Genomic DNA, 26,365 nt, shown 5'->3' with positions numbered 1-26,365 from the left:
ATTGTAATAGCATCATGAATATATTACCTATTATAAAAATGATTTTCAAAGATGTACAGGAAATTTCAGTTATTGCATGAAGTTTTTAAGGATTTAAAATAGTAAAAAATTTTAATGCTCAGTATCAATAATCCCAGTACTTGGGAGGCAGAAGCAGGTGAATCTCTGAGCTGGATGCCAACTTGGTCTACATAGCAAGTTCAAGGCCACCCAGAACTACATAGTGAGATCCTGGCCATTGAAAAAAAGTTATTACATTTTTAAAAACTTTATTTTGTACATATATTTGTGGACACACTCATGTGGAGGTCAAAGGGCAACTTGTAGAAGTCAGTTCTCTCCTTCCAATGAGTGGTGGGAATTGAACTGAGGTCCCCAGGCTTGGCAACAACTGCCTTTACCCACGGAATCACCCACCAAAATATTGGCCCATTTAAGTTTTCTTGTTAAAAACAACCTGAATCCGTAATATTTCCTCTAATTGAGGTTTTTAAGGTACTTCAAGCTGCACAAACCACATGCTTTCTCTGTGTAGCCTTGGCTGTCCTGGAACTTGCTCTGTAGACCAGATTGGCCTTAAACTCAGACATCCACTTGCTTCTGCCTTCTGGGTGATGAGATCTAAGGCGTACGCCACCACTGACTGGGCAGAATTTTAAGTTCAAAGACAATATTCTGCAGGGATGTTTATCTGCTCATTAGCTTAAGAGTTGAGAGCCTTGTTGAGATCCTTCACTTTAAAGGAAAGAAATTGAACCCCGGAAAAAGAGGGTGACATGGCCAAGATCACGTAGTGAACCCCCACCCCCACCCCAAGCATCGTGCTCTCTTCCAGTCCCTGGCTTCCCTGACGCTCCCCAGACTGCTCTTCCTGGCTATTTAGGCCAGGACAATGACTTTGGACAATAAGGCTGATTCTGCCAATGACCTACCTGAATCCATGTTCCCATCCTAACTCCGCTGTTATCTGAGGAAGTAGCCCTGGCCTGAAAATGCTCACTTCCCAGACTCCTTAAGTTCAGCTGAGCAGGCTCAGCCCTGTTCCTATCTCCGTGGCCAGGAGAGCAGGGCAAGGATAAGAATGCTCTGCTTCTGAGTCCCGGAGAAGAGCATGGCACCCTGAAGCAACCACTCACTTCTCAATGTCATGATTTGTGTAAGGGGCCGGGCTTAGTCATGCTTAGGCAATACAGTTATATGAGCTCAGATAATAGTTCTGGGGGATTCTGGTCTTCTCAGAGGCAGAAAGGAGGGACTTGAAGCCCTGTTGGGGCTCTCCTGCCCCCTCAAGCCTTACACATCCCTCACGGCCCTTCTAGCCATTTTTGGTGGAAACTATGTAGTGCCTGCTATGAGCACTAGGTGGCAGGCGACACCACTGTGAGTTTTGTAGACACTTCCCAGACAGTATATAGTGGGCTGAATGAAAAACTCCATTGGTGAGATTAACTGGACATAGGCAGCTGTCAGCAGGTCTGGGGGAGGACACATGAGCTAAAAGTTAGATGAAGATACTTGAGGGGGAGAGGTTTGGCTTCTCAGTTGGCAATTCCCCTGAGATGGGGTCGGGGTAAGCGGTGGGTATTAAGAAGGGGGTCCCACCAGCTCCCCCAGCTGCTCAAAGGAAGCCCCTCATCCCTCCTCCACAAATGCTTGCTGCAAAGACCATGGGAACCAGCTATCAGAGCTATGCTAAATCACACCACACCACAGGCTGGAGGGGTCAGGAGAACAGTAGGAGATACAATGTTTCCACGGGCAGGGAGTGAGCCAGGGCAGACACCTGCATAGTGCCCCTTTTTGTACCCTTCCCCTGGTCCCCAGGACTTTCATGGACATGGTCTCAGGGTGGGTGTCACTCTTTCATCAGGGTGAGCGCTGGCTAGAGATCCTTGCCAACTTCCTCAGTCTCTGAGTGCTTCCGTGGGCATGGAAACCCAAGAAGAAGCCTTGAGGAGATGGGGGTCGTAAGTCTGGGTGCAGAGTTAGCTGTTTGCTCAATCTCATGAGACTCCCAGCCTTTTCTGTCTTGCTCTGAACTGCAGCCCCATGCCTGACCTGGATGGTTCAATGAGTGCATGCGTTGGTAGATGGATAGATGGATATGTGGGGGATGGGTAGACAGATGGCAAGTATGAATGGATGGGTTGAGGAATGGGTAGGTAATTTTATGGATGGATGGACTGGTGAATTGATAAATGGGTGGATGGATGGATTGGTGAATAGATGGAGGATGGAGAGATGATAAAAATGGGTGGATGGATGGATTGGTGAATAGATGGAGGATGGAGAGATGATAGATAGGTAAATGAATTGGTGGATAGTTAGCTAGGTAGGTAGATGGACTAGTGAAGGCATGGGTGAGTAGATGGATGGATGGATGGATGGATGGATAGATGGATGGATAGGTGGGTGGATGGGTAAATGGACAGATAGATGGATGGGTAAACATGTAGATGGATAGATGGATGGTGGTAGGTGGAAGGGTGGATGAATGTGTTGATGGACTGAAAAACATTTACTTCTGAATTCCTGGACTGCCCAGGAAACACGTCTCTCCAATTGCAGGTAACGTTTAACTAAAGAGGGAAAAGAGCGGGCTCCAGGTGTCAGCCACGGCCAGAAGCTACATGTGACAGCCAAGTTCTCAACTTTCCCTGTTGCCCTGAGCTGTGAAGACCTCATGAAGCACTTACGTCAGGCTTTCTCTCTCTAGAGATGGGCAGATGCAAACACATGCAAAGGTGGCCAGCCATCTCAAGAACCACAAAGCCCAAAGGGGACACTTGTGCCTGGGAGGCTGGTTCCATTCTTCAAGGCTGGAAGCCCCGAGGATGTGTCATGGTCCTTCAGAGACCATAGCGGGGCTGCTGTATCTCAAGGGATTCTTAGTGGAGGGATGGCTGAGGTCCTGGCCTGAGGAAGTGGTGGGTAGAAGGACAGGGGAAGGGAAACTGAGGCAGAGTGCAGCAAATCATACTCCTCCTTTATTCAGCCAGGGAGTACAAAGTCCTTAACATCTCAGCAACTTCCTCCTACAGACAGAAGTTGGATAAACAGGGGCTGAGTCTCAGGGGGACACTCCATCTAAGACCTGATTTCTACTGGTCACGCTCCATGTTGACTGGCACTTTCGGCCGCTCCAGCCTCGCTTGTTATACCACCAGCTTTTGCTGTGCCCTCCAGGGATAATGCCACCCCCCTCTTTTTAATTTTGCAATTTATTTATTTAGCTTTATTTGTTTATTTTTGAATCAGGGTCTCACTATGCAGCCCTGGCTGGCCTAGAACTTAACCATGTAGACCATGTTGGCCTTAAACTCACAGAGATCCACTTGCTTCTGCTGTCTGAATGCTGGAATTAAAGGTGTGTGCCACTATGACCAGCTCCTTCCTCTTCTTTCTCTGCCGGCTCCCACTCACCCTCCAATGCTCAGTCCAGGTATTGCCTCCTCTAGAAGCCCTCCATGACTGCACTGTCTGCATAACATGCTCCCAGTCTCTGAATTTCCTACCATCCCAATTTTGTCAAGATATGGTGACAGTTCTCTTTGCAGTCTGTCTGTCTTCTTAATCAATGAGCTGTTTGGGCAGGGCCTGTGTGCAAGTCCCTCGGGGCCTTAACCTGAATCTGGCCTTACCTAAGAAGTCCTTGCTGGGCCGCTTGGCTTGGGAGCTGGTGATGGGCCTGAGATGGTGTTGTGCTGTGGGATGTCTTTCTGTATGCTGTGAATATATGTGTTGCTCCCATTGACTAGTAAATAAGGCAGCTTTGGCCCATGGCAAGGCAGCTTAGAGGCAGGCAGGAAATCCAAATAGAGATACAGAGAGAAGGAGGGTGGAGTGGGGGAGAGGCCAGCCCACCATCCAAGGAGCAACATTTAATGAGACACAGGTAAATCCATGGAACACGTAGTGATACATAGATTAATAGAAATGGGTTGAGTTTAGTTAGAAGACTAGCTAGCAAGAAGCTTGAGCCATAGGCCATACAGTTTGTAAATAATATTAAGCCTCTGAATGATTATTTTATAAGTGGCTGTGGGACCTCAGGTGGTAGAGATTTGTCTGGACAGTGGGTCTGGGCGGGACTGGAGAAACTTCCGGCTACAGTGGTTGGTGTAGGGGTGGTGCTGACTTACCCTCCCCCAATTGCAGGGCGGGGTCCATGAGCTCCATCATGTACTCCACGTTGAGGAGCATCTCAGTGAGGTTGCTGCGGGCCAGTACATACATGAGCACAGGCAGGAAGTCATCGGCCCCGTAGGGCTTCCCTGCAAGAGGAGGATGAGAGTTGTGAGTGCCAGGTGCCTGTGAACCACTCAGGGATGGGAGGTCATCCTGAGAGCCAGGCTTCCATATTCTCACAATTCAACAGTGAGGACCCTAACAACTCCTAAGGTCAGTCCCCGGTGGCCTGTGGCTCAGTACAGAGAGGCAAGAAGGAACTGAGAAATCTCTGGGCTGGGGTGACAAAATTCTGGTTTCTTGTACTTTCCTCATTCTTCCCCTATGGTTACCCCTGGCTGCTTGCTAGGCCATCAAATTCTTATCACACTGAATTCATAGGCCCATCACTACTGCATGGGCATCTCCAGGAATTTTTGCATAAGCCTGAGATCCAACCCTGTGCCCCAGATCTAACCACTGCCTGAGGTCCACCACCATTCCTGAGATCCATCACTACTCCTGAGATCTACCACTATCCCTGACATCTACCATTAACTGAGATCTATCACTGTGCCTGAGATCTACTGCTGAGATCCACTAAAGCCCCTGAGATCTACTGCTGAGATCCACTCCTGTCTAAGATCTAGCACTGTGTGAGATCCACCCCTGCCCCTGAGATCCACTGCTGAGATTCACCCCTGCCCCAAGTCCACCACTGCTGGAGATTCACCACTGTGCCTGAGATCCACCACTTGAGAATATCACTGTACATGAGATCCATTCTTGCCCCAAGATCTATCACTGCCCGAGATCAATTATCACCCCAGAGACCCACCATTGTGCCTGAGATCCACCACTGCCAGTGGTCCAAACTGAGCCCCATGTGGATTCTCAGTTGACTGGGTGGAGAGACGCTTCACAACAGACTTTCCAAGGGAAAGGCAGAAACAGAAACTGACCTGCAGTGCTGGCCTATTTCCATGACGTAGCCATTTCCACAGTGACCAAGTTCAAACTGCAGACCTGAACATGGAGTCGGGAGCAGAGGCATAACTAGCTTCGCTGAGCTGGTATGAGCTGCCCCCAGTACACCAACAAGTCCAACCTCACCATGGGTAGGACAATGATCAAAGTTGGGAGCCTATGCTCAAGTTCTGTGCCAATCACTGGTGGGACCAGATCTGTGTTGTGTCTCCCCGCCCCCACTCCTGTGTAGGCAAGGAGCATGTGCATGCGCACTGAGACCTGACGTCTGCTTAAGGACCAGCACTAGCTTTGAGCACAGTTGAAACCCATCAGCTCCTAGCTGACTCTTCCAGCTGTATACCAGGCGGCAGGCAGTATGCCCTGGGGTGATGGGGACAGCTGTGGAATGCTTCTCCTGTGATCTGAACACCCGGCTTGCGTGGATCGTGCCCTGCCAGTGTCAGCCTGTGTTTCCTGGTTTTAGCTTCTGACTTTCCCAGTTCCATCTGTTCATCTGCAAGCACACAATGAGCTAATCACACTGCCAAGAGCTGGCCGAGACCTTCTGCACATTTTATGGACTGGGGGACTTTGGAGAGAGAGAGTGAACTTTTCTCCCTGTTCTCTCTCTGTAGTCCTGGCTGTCCTGGAACTTGTTCTGTAGACCAGGCTGGCTTTGAATTTGCAGACATCTGCCTGCCTCTGCCAACCAAGTGCTGGGATTAAAGGCATGAGTCACTACCACCTGGCTGAGAGTGAACACTTATTCCGAGAAAAATAAACCGAGGAGGGCTCACCTGGGTGCCCTGCAGACTGGAATAGGTATCTAGGAAAATCCTAGCTCAGCCACTCTAGCTTTGTATGATCAGGCCTCTCCTGAGGCCATGACAAGCCTCAGTTTCCCCATCTGTACACTGGGGGATAATAATTGACTCAGTCTGTTACTCAGGGGTGTGGTGTGTGTCAAATGAGAAGCTGACAGAAAGTACAGTCATTTGGGGGCATTATCTCTAAGACAGGCTAGCATAAAGCACCAGGTAGGAAATATTAGTGTTTTCTCAGGCCATGCATGGTCTCATTCCCAGCTATTCAACCGAGGCTCTGTCACCAAACTGGCTGTAGACACCATCTAAATAATACTGATGCAGTCTAAACAGAAGCACACACATAAAACCAGGGGCCAGCCAGAACGAGGGTGGCTTCCAGAGCGCCGAGCTGGTAGGAAGAATTCAGCACTGTGTCCCCCTCTTCCCCCATCCCATCCCCTGGTTTTGCTGAATGGCCTTTTCCTGAAAGCAGGTAGCTGACGCAACAGTCCTGGGTCAGCTTGGGGCTCAGGACTAAACTGTTTTGCCCCTTTGCCCTCCAACATCGCTGTGGCTTAAAGTCCCTTCCTTTCTCCTGGAAGCCATCCCTGAAGATCCCCACCACTAGGTCTGATGCCCTTAAAATGGGTTTCTGGGTCCTGTCATGAAATAGTGGAAAAGTTAACATTATGTGGGACAAATGGAAGCTTTTCCGGAGCACCTGGTCCAGATAAAAAACACCCGGACACCCCGGGGCCTCACCCCACTTCATCTGCTCTCGTAGCCCATGAGCTGGTGGGGTTTGTGTTTCTATTTACTTGTTCAAAGCTGGAGGTAGAGACACATAGCAGAGCAGGGTTACCTGCCTGCCCAACTCCCCGGCTTCAATGCCAGTTCTATGCATGCCAGGGCTTTAATCTGGCTCAGGGTTAAGAACTGGACTGGTTAGCTTTCGATGTCAATTTGTCCCAACCTAGCCCAGTGGTTCTCACCCTTCCTAACACTGCGACCCTTTTAATACAGTCCTCACGTTGTGGTGACCCACCAAACCATGGAATTATTTTTATTGCTACTTCATAATGAATTTTGCTACTGTTATGAATCGTAATATACATATCTGTATTTTCCGATGGTCTTAGGTGACCCCTGTGGAAAGGGTTGTTCCACCCTAAGGGGGTCAAGAGCTACAGGTTGAGAATTACTGACCCAGGATCACCCAGGAAGAGAGTATGGCTGAGGAATTATCTAGATCTAGACAGCCCTTGGGTATGTCTGTGGGGGAATTGTCTTAAGTGTCAACTGATGTAGGAAGACCCACCTTCAAGGTGGGTGGCGCCATTTCATGGGCTGGGCCCTAGAACTGTCTAAGGGAGAGAAATCTAGCTGAGCACAGGATCCACGTGTTCATTCCCTCTGCTCTTGGTCCTGGATGTGTGAGGCTTTCAGTTGCTGTCTGCCTTGATATTACTGCCCTGTAAGAGCGGACGGTAACCCAGAGTTGCGAGCTGAGGTGAACCCTTCCTGTCCTGGTTCAGACCAGCAAACATCCCACTTTATATGCCTCACTAGTCCATGGTGGCATCAGAGGGTGGAGTTTGTGTTGCTGCTTTAGATGTCAATGCCCAGGATGTTTGAAAGCCGCATCAGCATGAAAATTCTCAACAATAAACATGGGTGACTTTGGTCCTTAGAATTCAGTGTCTCCTCCACATGCCGGCAATGTTATAGGCCCCTAGGTCCCAATTAAGGCCTCTAGGTCCTCCCATCCTATTCTCCAGCCACTGTCCCTGCCTAAGCCATCAGTGGTGGCCTTTGTCAGGAGGTAGATGATGAAGGAAGTTGGTTTTCATTACCAAGCTGTTGGCTCTACATCCTACCTTCCGGTCCTATGAATCCAGCCCTTAGTCAAAGCCAACTGCAGCATCCAAAGACTGAACTACTAAAGACAAGGAGGACAGCCCTTGCACCTTCCAAGCCCTTTCTGTGCCATCCACATTCATTCATTCATTCATTCATTCATTTATTTATTTATTACTTTAATTTTATTCCACGTGCACTGGTATTTTGCATGCATGTATGTCTGTGTGAGGGTGTCAGGTCCCCTGAAACTGGAGTAAGAGACGGTTGTGAGTGGCCATGAGGGTGCTGGGAATTGAACCCGGGTCCTCTGGAAGAGAAGTCAGTGCTCTTAACCCTGAGCCAGCTCTCTAGCCCCCATCTTCTACATGTATATTGGTTAGAATCTTCACCTGGGTTCCCTCTTGCCTTCCCGACCTCTCTGAGGGTGCTTCGATCATTCTTCCCACTACAGGAATGGATCCCCTTGCCTAGCTCTGATGTTCTAGAGGTGCCAATGGCTCCTTTGTCAGACAAACCTTTGTCAGAATTTGAACCTAAAAGCCTAAGTGCTCTTGACAAGCTTTGTAAAGCCTGTAGGAACCCCACAGCTCCCAGGTATGATGGATGCCAAGTTTATCCAAAGTCATTCGTCTCTTCAACTTCCCAGCCTGCCTGACCTACCCACGACCCTCAAACGTGTGCTCAACTGCTATCCCCAAGCCTGGCGCTTTCTCAGGATGGCCGGCTAGTGTAGTGATTACGGCATCGTCTGGTACAATGTGGCTCTAGGTTTGCATTCTGGCCAGGTCTAGACAAGTGTGATAACAGTTATCTCCCAGGAGAGGATAGTGTGACCAGCTACATTTGGTTCCTGTCACTCTGAATGTGACTGTCTTCTTACTGTCTCAACTGGTCTCATCCACAGCCGGGCTGTTTTATTTCTTCATAAATGGGCCACATAGGCTGGACATACACTTCTCTCCCCTGTGTGGTGATGACAGGAGAAGCAGGTGGTGGGCTTCTTGCTCAGAGAGGAGGGCCTGAGGCCCAGGGTGGGTAGAGGTCTAGATGGTCTAAGGCCCTAAGTGGCCCAAAGTCCAGGGATCCTGAAGCCTAGGAGGTCAGAGGTCTAGGAAGCCTGAGGTCTAGGGGTCAGAAGTCTGGGGAGCCTGAGGTCTAGAAGCAGAGCTGGGACAGGTGTGGGGGGGTTCTACTGAACATGGTCAGGGTGGAGGCCAGCTCAACACAGGCTGCAGTTGCGGCTGAAGGGCTCCCAGGCCTTCAGCACAGGGATGGTGGTGTGGGAACAGGGAAGGGAGTGAGGTGGGTAGGGAATGGAGGGGGGGGGGCTAGTCTTGAAATCAGCCAGTGTCAAGTCTGAAGGGAATTTGAGTCAACTGAGATGCAGCTAAGAATGTTTCACCTTCGTGTAACCGTAATAGTGTTAGCTGTCAACGCCATAGAATCTACAGTCACCGGGGAGATGGACCTCTGGGCAAGCCAATCATAGCAACTGATTACATTAGATGAGGAGAGGCATCTTTATTTGGGTGAGACCTGGGCTTTGTAGGCTGCAGAAAGCACTAGCCAGCATTTCTTGCTCTGGTTTTTAACTGTGGAATGCAATGCGACCAGCTGACTTCCCAGCCGAGATGGGCGACACCTTGCACTCTAAGTTGAAACGACCCGATTTTCTCTTATGTCACTTTGGTCAGAGTGTTCGATCGTAGAAATGAGAAAGTGACTAAGTCAGCAACTGGGAGGGAAGTGTGAGAGCATGAAATGAGAAACCGTGGCTGAGGTGAAAAAAGATGGGTGCAGTAAGGAAACCTGCATCCTCACAGATACCCACCTGGGGCTAGAGAGATAGCTCAGCACTTATGAGTGCATGCTGCTCTTGCAGGGGACCTGAGTTCGGGTCTCAGCACCCATATCAGGCAGCTCACAGGTGCCTGTTTGTAACTCTAGCTCCAGGAGGCCCACTGTCTCTTAGGGCACCTACACTCACATGTACATATTCAACACACAGATACACACACGTACACATAATTAAAATAAAAATAAAAAAATCGGTGTACTCAAAGAAAAGAAAGGCCCTTGAAACAGCTTAAAAGGAAGCTAAACACAGCGGCTCTTAGATGTGTAATTCCTAAGCCTTTCTGAGTCCACCAGGACCTTTATAGATCAGTGACAACCTGTGATCTGGTTAGAGATGCTGTATCTGCAGACGCTGCTGACCCAGGGACTCATCCACAGCCGTCACAAGAGCTCTGCAGCCTGCCTGGCACTCCCAGAGTCTGGAACAGACTCAAGAGAGAGCTGATTGGGATAAGTTCCAGATATATAACTTATGAGATTTGAGGGGAAAATGTGTGTGTTTGGAGAGGAGGAAAGCACCTGACAATTGCTTGGATAAAAACTCACAAGGGTACCCAGACATCCTTGTTTCAATGAGCCATTTCCATTTAAAGATTTTAAGTTTCAAGTGATAGGTCAAAAAAAAAAAAAAAAAAAATGTTCTGGGCCTGGGAGATGGCTCAGTCAATAAAGTGACTGCTGTACATGTATGAGGACCTGAGTTCTGATACCCAGCACCGCCCATGGGAAGAGCTGAGCATGGTGTGTGTGTGTGTGTGTGTGTGTGTGTGTGTGTGTGTGTGTGTGTGTGTGTGTGTGTGTGTGTAAAACAGGTAGATGGATCCCGGAAGCACACTGGTGGGCCAGTTAGCCAAACCAAATTGATGAGCTTTCAGTTCAGTGAGATACTGTGTCAAAAAATGTAAAGGCAGGAAGTAGCTGAAGAAGAAGATACCTGTACTGGTGCACCCACCCGTTGTTGCAGAAGAGAAAGCGTGAGTCATTCCTAGACTGTTTCCATCAGCCACGAGGGTACCCTGACCTTCAACTTCCCATGGCTGCTGTCAGCCTTGCTGGGTGCCTTCCCTGGGTTCTGGACCTCGGGGCTGACTGTGCTGCATGGGAGTAAGGCTCTGAATCCTGGAGGCTGCCCACGGTTACTGCCATTTTCAGGCAGGATTCAGTTGAGCTCACAGCCTAGCCTTAGCCTTGGTCTGCAGACTGCACAAGACCCCTGGCCTCCAAAAGACAAACTTGTCCTGATACCTTGCTTCTCACCACACTTGCCCATGCCAACACAGCCATCATGTAGCTGTATCCCCATGTGGCATTTGCCCTTCAGGAACTTAGTTCGTTCTCTCACAGTTGCAGAACACCCATTGGTCCTACACAAAAAAAGGGCTTCTAACCTGGAGCTGCAGCCTCTGCCGGCCTCCTGAGGGAAACTGGCTAGGGTGGAGGGACCTTGTTCCATGACCCAGTGCCAGGCCAACAACGGCTTTGCCAGAGGGCCAGCTGGCTGCTCATTCCTAAGGAACATGCAGAGGAAGAGGGGCCTCTCAGCCAGTCCCAGGTATTGTACCTGCTGGGCCGAGAGGTCAGATGTCACAGCTTGCTTCTAATATCAGCAAGTGCCTAAGTGTGGCTCTGACCTACTAGAATCTGGCTTCTCTTCCCACGAGGAAGCTGGGCTCAAAGAGATAAATGCCTCATTCCAGCTCCTACAAGTGGTAAGGGGCAGACTAGGAACCGGAAGTCAGGTCTGGGAGGTCACAACTGGGGTGTGGTATTCTTTCCACTATCACCTGGCCCCCATGTACAACTAACTACACAGGTAGCCACTGGCACCAGGGAATCTAGCTAAAGGGCTGGGTGCAGGATGAACTCTGGCCAACATTTTATTCCCTATGGAGCATGGGTTCCATGTCCTCTGTATCTAGAGGAGTGCTGTGGTCAATTGGCTACAAATGGGCATGATGATTCCACTCCCTCTCTTCTTCCCTTCTTCCCAGTACCTCCTGCAATGTGACATTGAAGCTTTTTCCATCCAACGAGGACATATACTTAACCCCCTTGAATCTGGGTTCAGCTTGTGACTAGACAGTGCAGAGTGCCATGCTGTCATGATGCTAGCTAGCTCTTACTACCCTGGACACCAGCTGGCCAGAGGTATATGCCTAGGAAAACATATTGGAGGATGAAGATATTATGGCCCTGAGACCCACCCAGATGGCCTACATCAGGTACCCACCTGGGTGTAGATGGGCCAGGCCATCTTTCATCAGCAGCTTCCACTGACTTTGATGAGTCTAGACCAGGTTCTCTTTGGTCTAGTGAGCTACTACTATCAACAGTCACAATTGGACCTGTCCCCTCTAAGTTCACACATGCTAAAGAGCCAACACTATTTCAAAAGGTGACCTTTTGTGGATGTGATTGGCTGAGATGAAATCACACTAGGGTAGGGCCAACCCTGATCCCCTGTGTCCTGTGTCCTCATAAGAGGGAAATGTGGACACAGAGCCCATGGGAGAATACTGAATGAAGACTGTTGGGTTTTCAGACTCAAGAGTGAGGCTGGATCAGGTCCTACCCAGTACCTAGAGAGAGCACAGCCCTGCCCTGCCCCACTTTGATCTTGAACTCTATCTTCCAGCATCGAGGCACAATGGTTCTGTGTTTGAGTTATCTGGCTGGCAGAACCATGTTTTTTCAGCCAGCACTCCCTGCAAACTCATAGGGTGCCTTTTCCTGATGCACATGGGTGCAGGTATGACCGGCTTATTGCCTGTCTTGAGGGCAGCAGGAAGCACCATTCCCTTCCTTGCCCAGGTCACCCTGTGGGGTGTGCCTAGGGAATGCCTCCCACTCTCTTCCTGCCCTAGTTCTGCAGGAGGGACCCAGCCTGCCTACCTGGGTTGCCGAGGGCCATAGAGTCGTAGATAAGCTTGCAGGTCTTCAGCAAGATGGAGATCTTCTTCCCAGGTGAGTAGGCCTTGTGCATGCTGCTCAGCTTCTGCAGGATCTTCTCCATGACAGCCACCTCAGGCACACTGGTGGTCACGCCCAGGTCGGTGGTGGTGGTGGACAGGATCACCAGCTGGTTCTCCTTGAGCTGCTGCAGTGAGCCATCGCGGCTGTGGATCTCCAGCAGGCTGGAGTTGATGGCATCCTTCAGGGGCTTCAGGACACACTTGTACAAGGCTGACTCCACAATGGCTTCTGGTGGGGTGAGAGTGAACGGTAAGGAGAGAAGAAGTGCAAGGGGCTCTCCCACCTGGCTCTGCTGCCTGGCAGCACAGCCCTTCCATCCCTGGTTCCTATTTAGCCCTGACACACAAGACAAGGAGCTACTCTGCAGAGGCACTGGCACCAGAGTCTCCCGTGCCTAATATCCTGGTCTCTCCAATGCGGTGTTTTCTAGGTGACTTGCCTCATCACCCACTCATACTTTCCTTGCCCACACTGCTCCTCCAGCCTTCCAGGCCTGACTTTGGCATCTCATGTTCCCCTTGTTCACACAGCTTGCCCTTAGCCATTCCACTACCCCCAGAGTCAAGCTTCAGTCTTGATCAACCTGCAGGCTGGGAGCTAAGTGAGCTTGGATCTCATTAGGTTAATTCAGGTGGGCTTTCCTAAATGTGGGCAGAACCATTCCATTCCGGGCTTGGGTCCTACAATGCACAAGGAGGAGAAAGTGAGCTGAACACCAGCACTCATCTCTGCTTCCTGACTCTGAATGCAGTGTGACCAGTTGCCTCAGCTCCTGCAGCTGTGACTTTCCTATCACAAAGGACTGCATCCTCAAACTTGAAACAAAACAAACACTTCTTTCCCTTTACTTTTGTTAGGCATTTTGTTACAGCAGCAGATGGGTAACTATTACAACTGGCCCTGCCCTAGTCCGGTACTGGGATAGCTCTGGATCATCATTCCCTCTTTATAGCTCTCCTCATCGCCTCTGGGATCCATCCCTTCCAGGCCAAATCCTTAGCCTGATTTTCACAGCCTGGCATGGGTGGCCATATCATCTTCCCGCCTCATGTCCCACCTCTCTGCATGCCCCCATAGCATCACCTCTGCCTGAAAGAAGCCTTCTCACAGTCCTCTTCACAGCCTGTCCCCTCCCACTTCTGCTTAGGCCATGGGTTTTACCCTCTGTTATGGCATGCATGGCTGACAACAGCTTCCTCTAGGCTGCTCTGAGCTGCCCATGTCCTTCCATGTTTTTCTATGCCCTTTCATGGCCTCCTGTTCTGCACACTGCCGGTGATCTTCCCTGCGCTCGATCTGATTTTGTCTCCCAGACTGTAGACTTAGCCTCAGAAGCCTCCACTTGTCCCCTCCTGGATGTCCAATGAGGTGGGAGGCCATCTCTCTGACACCGAACCCCTGGGCTTCTCCAGGTTCAGGCCTTAGGACTTGTAGCTGTGGCCAACCAGGAATGCTCACACTGGCCCTCGGCTATGCAGAGCCCATATGAGGCCAGTGAGGTCTTCACCAACTTCCATGGACTACATCTGTGCTGCCCCACCTAGCTGCCCCTGGCGCATCTTGTCATGACAGCTCTGCTTATCTCTAGTCTGCTTTCGCTCAGCTCAAGGATCAGAGCCGTGCTAGGCACACATGAAGTCCTGGCACTCCTGCCTTGAACCTGCCACAACCTGGCTCCTTGCAGAAATGCAGCCACAGGAGTGGGAGTGGTGACCGGTGTGGAGGCAGCCTGGTCTCTTGCAGAAATGCTAAGCCTTGGGGGCCATGATGCTGTGACCTACCTCTCCCAGAGCCTCCAAACTTCACTTCCTGTCTACTTTATACTTACGTCATCTTTTTTTTTTTTTTTTTTTTAGACAGGCTTTCTCCATGTAGTTTTGGTGCCTGTCCTGGATCTCGCTCTGTAGACTAGGCTGGCCTCGAACTCACAGAGATCAGCCTGGCTCTGCCTCCTGAGTGCTGGGATTAAAGATGTGCGCCACCGCTGCCTGGCTACTTCCTGACTTTCTTGCAGATAACCTACCTACCACTTGTCAGAATGAGAGCTCCCTGAGGGTAGGAGGGACTTTGTGATCAGCTTGCTGCCATCTCCGCCCCCCCCCCCCACCCCAGTACAACAGGCAAGGAGCTGGAAGCATAGTGCTCTGTCAAACTACTTACATAACTCACTTCTTCCCCAGACAAGCTCTGTGGTGGTAATGCCTGGTATCTCTGGGACATGGTGACTGTTAGTGGAAAACGTCAGGGGTTGTGTAGGTGGCCTTCTCATGTAGCACCCTGGGCATCCTGCCCAGGTGAGCCCTCCATCCCTAGTGGCATGCACACATAACTACAGCCTCCTGAGGAGGCAATGCCAGTCTTGGACCTCAACATAGCACCCACCCCCTTACTACTGTGTCCTGGGAACAGTATCGGTCTTCGGGAGCCAGCCATCAAAGGAAGGTGGTACTTGACAGTCTCTTTTCCTAGGACCTCTCACTATGAATCATCATCCTGTAGTGTCTCAAAGCATCTTTTTTCTGTGTGTCCAGAACTGATGCTCTTAATTACTGGGAGGAGGAGGAAAGGTTCAGGACCGACCACATGGTGGTGGTGCCTAGAGGCATAGTACTGTTTATCAGGTAACCCCTAAATCTCTCAATACAGTTTTTTTTTTTTTTTTTTTTTTTTTGTTTTGCTTTTTGAGAGCCCAGGCTGACCTTCAACTCACTCCATAGATGAGAATGGCTTTGACCCTCCTGCCTCCACTTTTCAAGTGCTGGGACTCCAGGTAGATGCTATCACCCCGAGCTATAGCACTGTGGTCTGCCTGAGTCTTTTCAATGTGTATACAGATGTGTAGGTGCCACAGGGACACCTGCCACCATGAATCCTAATTGCAGAGCTTTGATGGTGACTGGGTTAGAGGCTGGGGGGTGGGAAGGGCTGCTGGTGGTGGGTTGCTTGACAGGAGTGGTCAGGAAAGTGGGCTGCCTTGACTTGGCTCCCTACCAGTGGAGCCTGAGAGAGGGATCGGGGTCCAGGAGCTTTGTGGGGCAGTCAGGAATAAAAATGAGGACATTAGGCAAGGCTCTCCAGAGACTGTTCTGGGCCCAGGGATGCCTGAGGGTGCTGATGCACCACTGTCCCTCCCACCCTCCCAAGCTGGCACTGACCGAGTTCCTCCTCCGAGTGCAGGTTGGGTTCCACCAGGGCTTTCAGTTCAGTGCTCTGTAGCAGGTAGCTTTTGAGCTGGGTCATCATGGTTCGGATCTCCTGCAGCATCTCCGTGCTGGATGTCGGGCGGGCCATCATCTCCAGGCTGTACACCTTGTAGTCCTGCACTAGGCTGCCAAAGTAGGAGCCCTTGTCCTGTGCCAGCTCCACCACCTTCTTATACAGCTTGCGGTCATTGGAGAGGAAGGCGTGGAAGACGCTGGCGAAGCTGACGAAGCTGAGGCGGTGGCGGGCTTTGTCCAGGATCATCGAGGGCTTCTTCTTCACGTTGGGGCTGCTGAACTCCAGCTCGTCCTCTGCACTGCTGGTTGAGTAGGAGTCCTGGTCAGTGCCTGAGGCAGGCACCCCCAGGCTGTCTGAGAGCGAGGCCAGGGAACCCTTGAACTCTGGAGAGCTATGGGGACAGGTGCTGGTCTGGGCATGGAGGTGTTGCATGCCAGCTTGGGGGCCTGGACTCAAGCCTTCCCAAGGTGCACCAGGTGCTGGTTTCTCAGGGGATGCCTCTTGTATGGGCTGTTCAGAGATCCCCAAGGGGTTGAGAAGGGTGGCGGCTGCCAGCTGCCGAGAGACCCGCTTCTTCCTGGGGGGTGGGATAGGAGGTTGTTTGGTCTTGCCAGGAGACACTGGTACATTGTCAGCACGGCTAGCTTTGGACTCTGTATCCTGGCCTTGCTCTGTGCTCCTTGAAGGCCTGTCCCCAAGACTGCTCACAGTGCCATGGGAAGGAAGGCTGAGCGAGGCTGCCCTGGAAATACTTGGGAGGTCCCTGTCTGCTGTAGTTCCCACATTCTGGCTTTCCAGAGACACCCTTTCAGAGATGCGCCGTCTGGGAGGAGCTGCTGGAAGAGTCTTCTTCAAGGGCAGTGGAGGGGGAGGAGCTGGCTGCAAGGGGCTGGGAGCTGTCCCAGGCTTCGTCTCTTCTTCCCCAAAGGGGCCCAGGCTTACCGCTGGGCGTGGGAGACTCTCACAGGCTGTCATGGGTGGTTGGTTTGGAGGGCCTGGGGGGCCTGGTGCATGGGGTGCGAGGTGAGAGGTGGGTATTAGTGGGGAGTTGGGCAAAGGAACAGCAGCTGCAGGAGACACAGGAAGCGCAGGAGGCTGGACAGGGCCCGCTGGAGGAAGGGTGGGTATGGGAGGTGGAGGTGGGGGACGGCGTGGGGATCCCTTGGAGGTTGGTGAGGTAGCATCCGAAGCGGCAGGTACCAGGCGTGGAGGGCAGCTGCCAAAAGGTGGTGGATCAGCCGGCAGCACGCAGTCCTCGATGAAGATAGGATTCACAAACCACAGACGGTCATTTCCCACCGACAGCTCGATTTCACAGGAACAGTTTGCGTAATGCGCTGTGGGCCGGAGGCTGGAGGCTGCAGGGGCCCCAGGGGCTGGGCCTCTGAGGGGCTCGACAGGACCTCTTGGTGGGTTCAGTGAGGAGTCCCAGAAGCCTGAGAGAGCAGAGCAGAGCAGTCAGCCAGTGTCCTCTTCCTCCTAGCAGTGGGGGAAGGGCCCTCGCTTGTGTGTGTAGGTTTGTTTTCCCTTCTTGGACTCTCAAACTTCTCCCACCACTTCCTGCCTGGAGGGGAAGTCCCCTGTGTACCCACCAGCAGAGGGTGGAGTAGAGCTGGGAGGGGACACGAGAGGCCCAGCTTCAGTTCTGTGCCCATGTGAGAGCTTGTCATGGAGAACAACTGTGATTCAGGTGGGGATGACTATGGCTTTGGGCATGTGGGAGGGCATGGTGGGGACAGAGGGAATGAGGTTGTTTCTGCAGCTATCCAGCTGGGTACCCTGGGCAGACTGTGTCCTAGGCCTTGGTCTAGCTGTCCCTCCAATGGGTGTCTTAGCAGTAGCATGACAGGGTGCTGGGAGGGAACCCTACGGTAGACAGGAAGGGGCTAGAACTCATTACGGCCACTGCAGCTGGTGCACAGAGGAAAAGGGAACCAGAGAATTATGGGTGATGGAACTGGACCTATAGATGTCCACTACAGGCTGCTGTGATTTGGGAGGGTCTTGACACTAACTGAGGAGCTAGGCTATGGGACAAGTAAGGACACAGCTCCTACCTTTGAGCAAGCTCTGCCCTGCTGGCTACCAACCAGTCTTCATAGCCTCATTGTGACTGCTTGGCCTCGGGGTACCATATACCAGCAAACACTCAGGGATGCTCCCAAAAGATACAGGGTTATGACTTCTGGAGAATAGGCTACTCTGAGCTCATGAGATTGGCTCCATATGGAGAGAGACACGAGACCCAGGACCTGCTCACTGTGTTCATTTTAAAGGTAAGAAGATTATGAACCAAGCTGCCTCAGGATTCTGGGAAGAATGGTGGACACAGCTGATCTCCCATGTTCCTCAGTAAGATGCCTATGCAAAGGAGTGCCAAAGATGTCACCCAGGAGTGAAAGTCAGGGTTTGTGCAGTGGACAAGCCACGGGCTGCAGTTGTATGGGGACAGTCTTGATGACCCCTAGGCATAGGCTTTGTCCCCACTTTACAGGTGAAGGCAAGTGACTCAGCTGAAATGTATTCACCTGGAGTCACAGAGTGTGGGAGGTTGAGTGGGTCAGACTAGCCTGTTGCTGCCCTACAGACTCCTTCTGAGGAACTTGCATCACTTCCTGCTTCGGTTGCTCTGCCTATCAGTGGGTGGCTGGTGGCTCTTACCCCAGCCAGAGATGTGGTAAGAACACAGCAAGCACCTATGTTCTTTGTTTGTTTTTGTTTTTTTATGGTATTGGAGATTGAACCCAGGGCCTCCCACATGCTGGGCACGTGCTCTACCATTGAGGGCCCTAGCCCTTTAAAAAAAAAAGTTTTCAAAATTTGAGAAAGGGTTTCATGAAGTTGCCCAAGTTGCCCTGGAACATTCGATCTTCTTGCCTCAGCTTCCAGAGCAGCTAGGATTACAGGCCTGTATCATGAGGCATGACCACAACAGGTACTTGATTGCGAAAAGAGATATCGAAATATGGCAGGGTCATGCAGAGCCAGATTTAAGGATGGCCTGCTCAAAGACATGGACTTTGGCCACCGTGGTGGCCTGAGGTTGTATACCCATCAGTGTGAGCAGAGTCCAACCCCATGATAGAAAGCAAGCTGTGGCCTACCCAACCATGAGCACCAAAGCAGTATGGTACCCACCATGGAGCCTGGCTCTAGACAGACTCTGTGGCACCTGGCAGCCAGCCCAGAACACTCAGCTGTTACCACAAAAACAAGAGGATGACCTTTCATGTATCTTTCTACAATATGCAAAGCTCCCTGCCCATCACAGCCACAGGGTAAGATGTGACCAAGTTTAGTTTTTCCATAACCCGAGGGCCACTCTTCATGATGGCCAGGCTGTGACTTTGCTTTCTAGGATAGCACTTGACCTCTGAGTGACCAACTCTTGGTACCCAGAACACATAGGTGCTTGCTTTCTGTGGAGTAAGCATTGGAAACACTGTACCTATGTCTCTACAAGCCCAGTAGAGCAGGCTGGTCTCGTTGAAGTCTTTCTAGTGAGGAGCATCAGGCGGCCAGAAGGTAAACTATTCAGTAGTCCCAGGAAGCTGAGCTCAGCTCCCTCCATGCTCATGTCACAGACCCTTAAGACATGTGGATGAAGGATAAAATCATGGGGTAGCTGATGTCAAGAACTTCCCATCAATGCCTGGGTATGCTCTCCCATTATTGCTTGCCTAGATCACTCAAGGCCTGGGAGATATGCCCCATAGATCTTTTCTAGAATTATCTACTGAGTCTTCACTCCATCTGCCATTCACTTCTTCCTGGACATGACATCTGCTGCCTTACCCTTGGGTCTTAGCTGATGCTGTTTCCTCTGCTTAGAATTATTTTCCTTCCTACCTGCCAGGTTCTTACTAATCTTCTAAGACTGGTAATTAGTCTTAGAAGACTGATATGTGCAGGATACCTGTGTCCCCTAGCCCCATTGTGTACTGACTACAGGAACCTCCATTAGGACTGCCATTCCATGCTTTTGTTTGAGTGCTCCACCACACTCTGGGTTTCAGAAAGCAGCATTGATGCATCTTCCATTTGTGCATCGCCAGTCTCCAGGATGGTGCTCCAGCGATCAGGGGCCAGGCATCAGCACCTAACACTAGTGAGTGAACCAGCTTAGTCAAAGTGGAGGCAGCATTCTAGGGTATGGGGCACTGGCCAGTCTAGCTTTGCAAGCTAGGTGGGGACAAGCTGAGGGATGGGGGGAGGGGGATGAGGAGATGAGACAGTGAAAGAGGAAGAAAAAAGGAAGTAGAAGAGCTCCAGTTGGGGCAGAACTGTCAGCCAGCTTATCACTGGTCTGCAGACCTGGTCCCTTAGCAGGCACAGAATAGAAGAATACATCTCCACATTTTGATAGCATCTTACAAGTATGCAGCAGGCACTGGGGCTCTCCTGAGGTCCAGAGCTCAAGATGTTGCCTGCCTGCTCCCAGGACAATCCACAGAGCACAGGTTCTCCAAGGCAATGCTACTTCCAGGGGAGGGTGAAGCTGGGCACATACCAGGGCCTTTGGCTGTGTAAGGGAAGCAATGGGGCCATTCGGGGCTTTGTGCTCAAAACAAAACAAAACAGAACAAGACAACAAAAAAGGAAGTTGGAGAGTTCTCTGCAGCTTGCAGAAAGCCAAGGCTGGAGAAGTAGTCCCAGCAGTTGGCAGAGCTGTGGGCACCATGCCAAGTCTTAGCTCAGCCGTCCAGTGAAAAAGGGTCTGTCCCTTTGACTAAGGCAGCTATTTTGCTGGTGCCAAGGCTTTCTGAACCCGAGTGGGGGATACGTCTTGCCAGCTTCAATCTCTGTAATGCTTGGAGGACCTGGGATGTGCCAGGTGCTGGATTGTGGTGCCCGAGGGCAAAATTAGGATTCAGATAGCCTGGAAATGGTTGAAAAGCTCTGGAGACTCTGGGAATACATATTTTTGGAACATCCAAAGATGGCTGGTGAACTTTCACTCACACTGCAGTGTTTCATTTGGTGTGTAGTTGGCATGTGCAGGGACATGTGTGTCTGTGTGGAAGCTGGAAGACAACCTCGGGTGAGACGATCCTACTTTTTGAGACTGTTTCTCATTGGCCTGGAACCCACCAATGAGCTAGTGAGCTGGCTAGGAACCTACCTGTTTTTATCTCCTTGGTGGTGGGATTACAAGTCCAGACTACCATGCCCAGCTTTCTTTCTTTCTTTTTTTTAATATGGATTTTAGAGCTCAAATCAGGTCCTCATGCTTGCATGACAAGCACTTTATCGATTAAGCTTATCGATTAAGCTATCTCCCCAGTCCCCCGACCTCAAGCTTTTAACAAATCTTTACTAACTAGGAAATAGTCTCATTGTATGCTCTAAAGAAAAAAACAAGGTTCACATGAACTTGGGAGAGCTACACATTGTGTGGCTTTCCTGTCTTTAAAATACTCAGCATCCACATGCTTCAAGCATGTTCGAGATCCACAACACAGCATCTTCTTCCCTCTTTGCATTTAGAATCAGTTGCAAACAACTCAGTGCTGAATTCAACCCTCTTAGTTTTGTAGCCCATGCTAGCCCAAGGCTCTGCGTCTGCAATGATATCCTATATAGCCTGTACTATTGAATGGTGGTGTTTCCAGGTCTAAACTTGGTTTGTGTCAGCTCATGAACAAACACTCAAGAGCCATCTCATGGTGCTGAGCCTGCAAGAGAATACCTTTGCTTTGGTAACGCCATCCCTGTCCGAATAGCTTAGTCTACTCGTTCAAACCAAACCAAACCCAAACCAAGTGCAAAAAAATACAGTCACTGACACGGAGGAAGGAAACATGTCTCAAAAACTAGGAATAATTGTGAGACCATTGGGCGCACTGAAAACCCAGTAAATCTACCATTGATTAGACACTTCTTGACTCTGGGTATGAGAAAACCAAATGAAAGTCACACATAGGTTCACACATAACAACAGTGGAAAGCAAGATGCAGAACTGTGTTTCTGCAGCAGTGGAGGGATTATGTATGTATGATTTGCAGCCTTGTCAGTTAAAAAGAAACCCACAGCATGCTGGGATTTCATAATTAAAAAAAAGATGTCATAAAAAAAAGACGTACTCAGAGCGTACATGGCAGAGAGAGGGCTCTCTGCTCTCCCTAGCTCAACATTAAATACAGCCCCCCTCCCTTGGTGATAAGGTGCCATGTTATTTTCTGCTGGAGCCAGAGCAAGTGAGGAGGGAGCCAAAGAGCAGGAAGCAGTGAGCAAGGCTGAAAGGATCTAATGGTAGTAGGGCAGACAGAAGACACAGAGGTTCCAGCTCCTACCACATCGTCTTATAGGAGGCCTTAGGGTCCACCTCCCTCAACCATCTCAGCAGGAATAGCATTCACACAGTTCATCTATTTAAAAAATTCCCTGGTGGCTTTCACATATTCATAGTTGTACAACTGTCATGATAATAAATGTTAGGGCATTTTAGTCACAATGCCCCCCAGAAACTCCATGCCCATTATCAGTCACTCCCCATCCAGTGCTTTGAATGTGAGATGTCCTCTGCAGGCTCATGTGTGAGCATTTGATCCCAGCTGGTGATCCTTAATGGAGGAAGTGGGTCACTGACTGATGGGCCTGGAGTTTTATAGCTTGGTCCAATTTCTAGCCCTTTCTGGCTTCCTGGTGGAGATGTGAGATGTCCCAACCACACATTCCCACTGACGTAAACTCTTGCCACGACGGATTGTATCCCTCAAACCATGAGTCCAAACATGCTTTTATCACAGAAAAGAGACCCCAACACTGGTGATGTGCCAGCCAGCTCTAATCTGATGGCACTATGTTATGGCCTACTCTATCCCAGTCCATTAGCGACACTTCTCCCAGAGTGCTCAGACCTGTGTAATAATTTACACGTAACTCCCCTGAGATGGCTAAAGAAACTTAGTATTGCACCAGGCATCCTACGGGCTGTTGCCTTTGCTCTGGAATGTTTATGAGCTCCTAGTGGCCTGCAGGTGAGATAAGAATAGGATAATGGTGTTTCTACTGTGAGGTGTCAAAAGCTTTTTGCTTTTGTAAACCCACTTATTGCTGTGAGACTGGACTGACATGGTCTTTTTATTACTATACAAGGGGCAAGAGAAACACCTGAGGGGATAAACAATTTTCTTGCCCAGATGTGGCTTCCCTAGGTAACTGCACACCTTTGGTAACACCTTTATAAATCCTTCCTTCATCCCCCTTTGGCATGGCATCTGTTTGGCTCCAAGGTTGCCATCCTTTTGTTAGCAGGAAGATTAATTCATTTCATCTAAATTCAAATTGAGTCCGTCTCTGGCCTTTCCCAGTGGATTCGAATGCCACGACAACACAACTTGGCGACCACTAGCCTGCTTTCCACATCTGTGGATTTGCCTCCTCTGAGCACATCTACGAGGGAGTCTCACACGTGTTTTTCAGTCTGGCTTCTTTCACTAAACATCATGTTTCAATCCACGTGGTACCATGAACCAGTGCGTCATTCTGCTTATAGTTGAGGAAGCTTTTTAGACACCTTGAGTCCCACAGCTTCCTCTATCAGATGTGTGTGTGTGTGTGTGTGTGTGTGTGTGTGTGTGTGTGTGTGTGTGTGTTGTATAAAATCTAATAATGAATGTATGTACCTAAGTCAGTGAATTTCCTTCCCATCATGCTTCTGAGTTGCCTGGAAATACTGACTGAGTAAAGAGGACATTTGTTGCCAAGGACCCACCCTCAAAGCTGGGTAATGATTATCCCAATTCTCCCCAGAGGTCCTTTTGAGCAACAGCGGCTAGGTGGGGATGCGGCTGGAGGCAGAGCCTGGAGGGCTGGAGGACTCAGGGCTCTGAGCAGGCTGCAGAGTACCATGGGTTGTGGTACAGAGCAGAGGCTGTTGCTCACAAAGCCCAATGGCCCTGGACTCCATTTCTCAGGAATTCTCCATGCAAGTGTGAGTAGGTTTCAGCTTTCTGATGTAACAAGTGTGTCCAATCCTTGACCAATAGGCTTCATGGGTCCTAGGATAACTATGAATGTAGCCCAGTACAAAGTCGTAAAGTTCCTAAAACATTGAGGTTTTCTTTTCTTTTTGTAATTTGACCACATGGTTCTTGTGTGTGAACTCTGCAGGTGATAGCTTCCCGTTGCAATGTCAGAAGGTTGGACATGCTTGGTAGAGGAATGACGCAGATGTGCTCAGCACAAAGCCTTGGGTGCCTGGGTCCTTGGCAGACGCTCTCTGCAGTCATAATCGGAGCACACAAAGCCTGGCCTGGCTGCTGCTTGCACATGCCAGGGCCAGGCGTCTGACAGTTTTAGGTCTCCATCTGTTCAGGAGATGGACTGGAAAGCCAACCTTTCCTTGGCTCTGGGGAAAAATCAATCTGCCAAGCCTGGCTCTGTGTCTTCAGCGCCTGGGATACCTCATCGATCAGAACCTTCCAGGTGGTTCCTTATGTGTAACACACTTGGTTTTTAATGCCTCATTCTCAAAGAAGTCATTGCTGGCAGGCCAGTCTGTACCACCCTTGGCTTCTTGCATGGTGACTTCCATCTTCAGCCCACTCCATGCCTGAGGCCACTCCATTCCAGCCAGGAATTCAGTTCTCCTAAGTTGAGTGGCTTGTTTCTATCCAGCAAGTGCTCCCAGGCTGTCCCAGCAGGAAGAACCTACAGGGAACCTTGGACATCAACCCTAGGGACTCCTGCCTGAGCCTCAGAACAGGACCAATGAGTGTATGTGAAGTTCAATGCTTACTCCCAGGAACTCGGTGGACCAGCATAACCGAGTCTGCTAAGGGGTAGTATGGAATGGGTATGGGTTCTTCTTTCACACCGCCATCTCCAGACCCCTTTGGGAGGAGGATAGCAGCCTGGCCTGGAAGCGGGGGATGGGGGGTTGTCTTCTCTGGTCTGAAGTCTGCCCCTGACTTCCTCTGTGACCTGGCTCTTCAATCTGGGCTAGTTTTCCTCCATTCGGGCAACATTGTTATCTATCATGCCCGGTGTTTCTGGTCTGTGAATCAGCTGCAGACAGTGTCCTGTGAACAGTTAAATCTCAATGAAGAAGCTCTGTCTATAGACATCTCTTAGCTCTGGGTGCTGAAGTCCCGGGCCTCTGCCCCACCACTAGCCACAGAGGCTCTTGAAGCATCTATTGCTACAAATTTGAGACTGATTTATATAGATATGATAAGATAAAAAGATAGATTATTGAATCTACTTTTAGAAAGCAATTACTAGTTTAAGTATTTTACATTGGATTGGATTTTTGTATAGTGTATACAAATTATATATATTGATACAAATTTGAGATTGATTTTGTTAAAAAATACTATATGTATATTTCTAATCTTATGCAAGATATTGTACCTATACAGTTCATTTAACAATGCAATGCAGTTTGCTAATCCTTGAAAATTATTATTACCAACTATTAGGATATAGAGAAATGAAAGTTAGTAGTCATTACAATTAAACTTATAGTCATATTAGGTATGCTTTCAAGGTCAAACAGAGATATATTTTAGATAGACAGGTCATCTTCAAATGCTTCAGAGATCTGCAGAATATGGCATTTAGGATGTTTTAATAACAGATTTTTTTTTCCTTTTTTATGATGATGAGACATGTCGGCTCCTGGCAGTACTAATCTACTTCAGAGAAGATGATGGACATTGAAAAAACTGCATTTGGAGTTAACTTTCATTGTGGCAAAAGTTAGCCACTGGTCAAGAAAGTGCCCTTGCATCAACCGCTTACAGTATGCTGTCCAAAAAAGACAAGCAGGACACACACACACACACACACACACACACACACACACACACACACACACACACACGGACTACTGATCCTTGCCAAGACAAGTGTAGTTGCAGCTTTGGCAACAGGTGTCCTCTAAGGCCAGGACAATATGGCACTATCACTGAAGTGACTTTGCAATTCAGAAAAGGTACAGTGCCCCTTCCTTTGAAGGCAGCTGAGCAGGCAGTGGACCTATGGCTTCTGGTGTTCAGTGGAACAGTAGCTGAAACAGTTATTCTTGAAGGAGTAACAAGGCTGACAGAGTGTAACTTTTCTCAATGGTAGAATGGCATTTAATGAAGGAGATAAAGCCACCCACAAGCAGAGAAGAACAGAAAGCTGAATTCCAAAAATACCAGCAATTTCCAGAATTTAAAATTCTGAATCGTGACAGGATACAGTCAGAATTCAAATTTATCTGGTACATGGAATACTCACACCAAATGTGGGGTCAAGCTGTAGGCCTTGTATACCTCCTGCTTCACAAATGAGTCTGTCAGATATGCTAAGCGTGTAGGCCAAAGATGATGCCCCAATGTTGCAGAGAAACCTTGGGTGACTGTCCAGGCGGCTGGCTGTTTCTGTCACAACTCACATTTTTTTGGAAGTCGCTTGTTTGCATTTCCTGTTTTACTAGGTAATATTATTTACTTCTCGGGTCTCTGAGGGAGTTGAAGATTAATGAGATATTTGTCGTTACAGTTTTCCTTGTTAACAATTT

General features: G+C 49.7%; 1 protein-coding gene across 1 annotated transcript in view; it reads right to left on the bottom strand.

Moving 5' to 3' along the window:
- The window catches only part of Rin3 (Ras and Rab interactor 3), a 110,327-nt gene that overhangs the window by 4,222 nt on the left and 79,740 nt on the right, over positions 1 to 26,365 (bottom strand). The window contains exons 6-8 of the mRNA XM_036205992.1: positions 15,788 to 17,287; positions 12,552 to 12,860; positions 4,143 to 4,274 (exon numbers count right to left, since the gene is read on the bottom strand). Coding sequence (XP_036061885.1) covers positions 4,143 to 4,274; positions 12,552 to 12,860; positions 15,788 to 17,287 — 1,941 coding nt within the window. The remainder of the gene's footprint in view (positions 1 to 4,142; positions 4,275 to 12,551; positions 12,861 to 15,787; positions 17,288 to 26,365) is intronic.

Source organism: Onychomys torridus, chromosome 14, assembly GCF_903995425.1.
Source record: "Onychomys torridus chromosome 14, mOncTor1.1, whole genome shotgun sequence".
Classification (NCBI taxonomy): Eukaryota; Metazoa; Chordata; class Mammalia; order Rodentia; family Cricetidae; genus Onychomys; species Onychomys torridus.
This window is presented reverse-complemented; position numbering and strand designations above follow the sequence as displayed.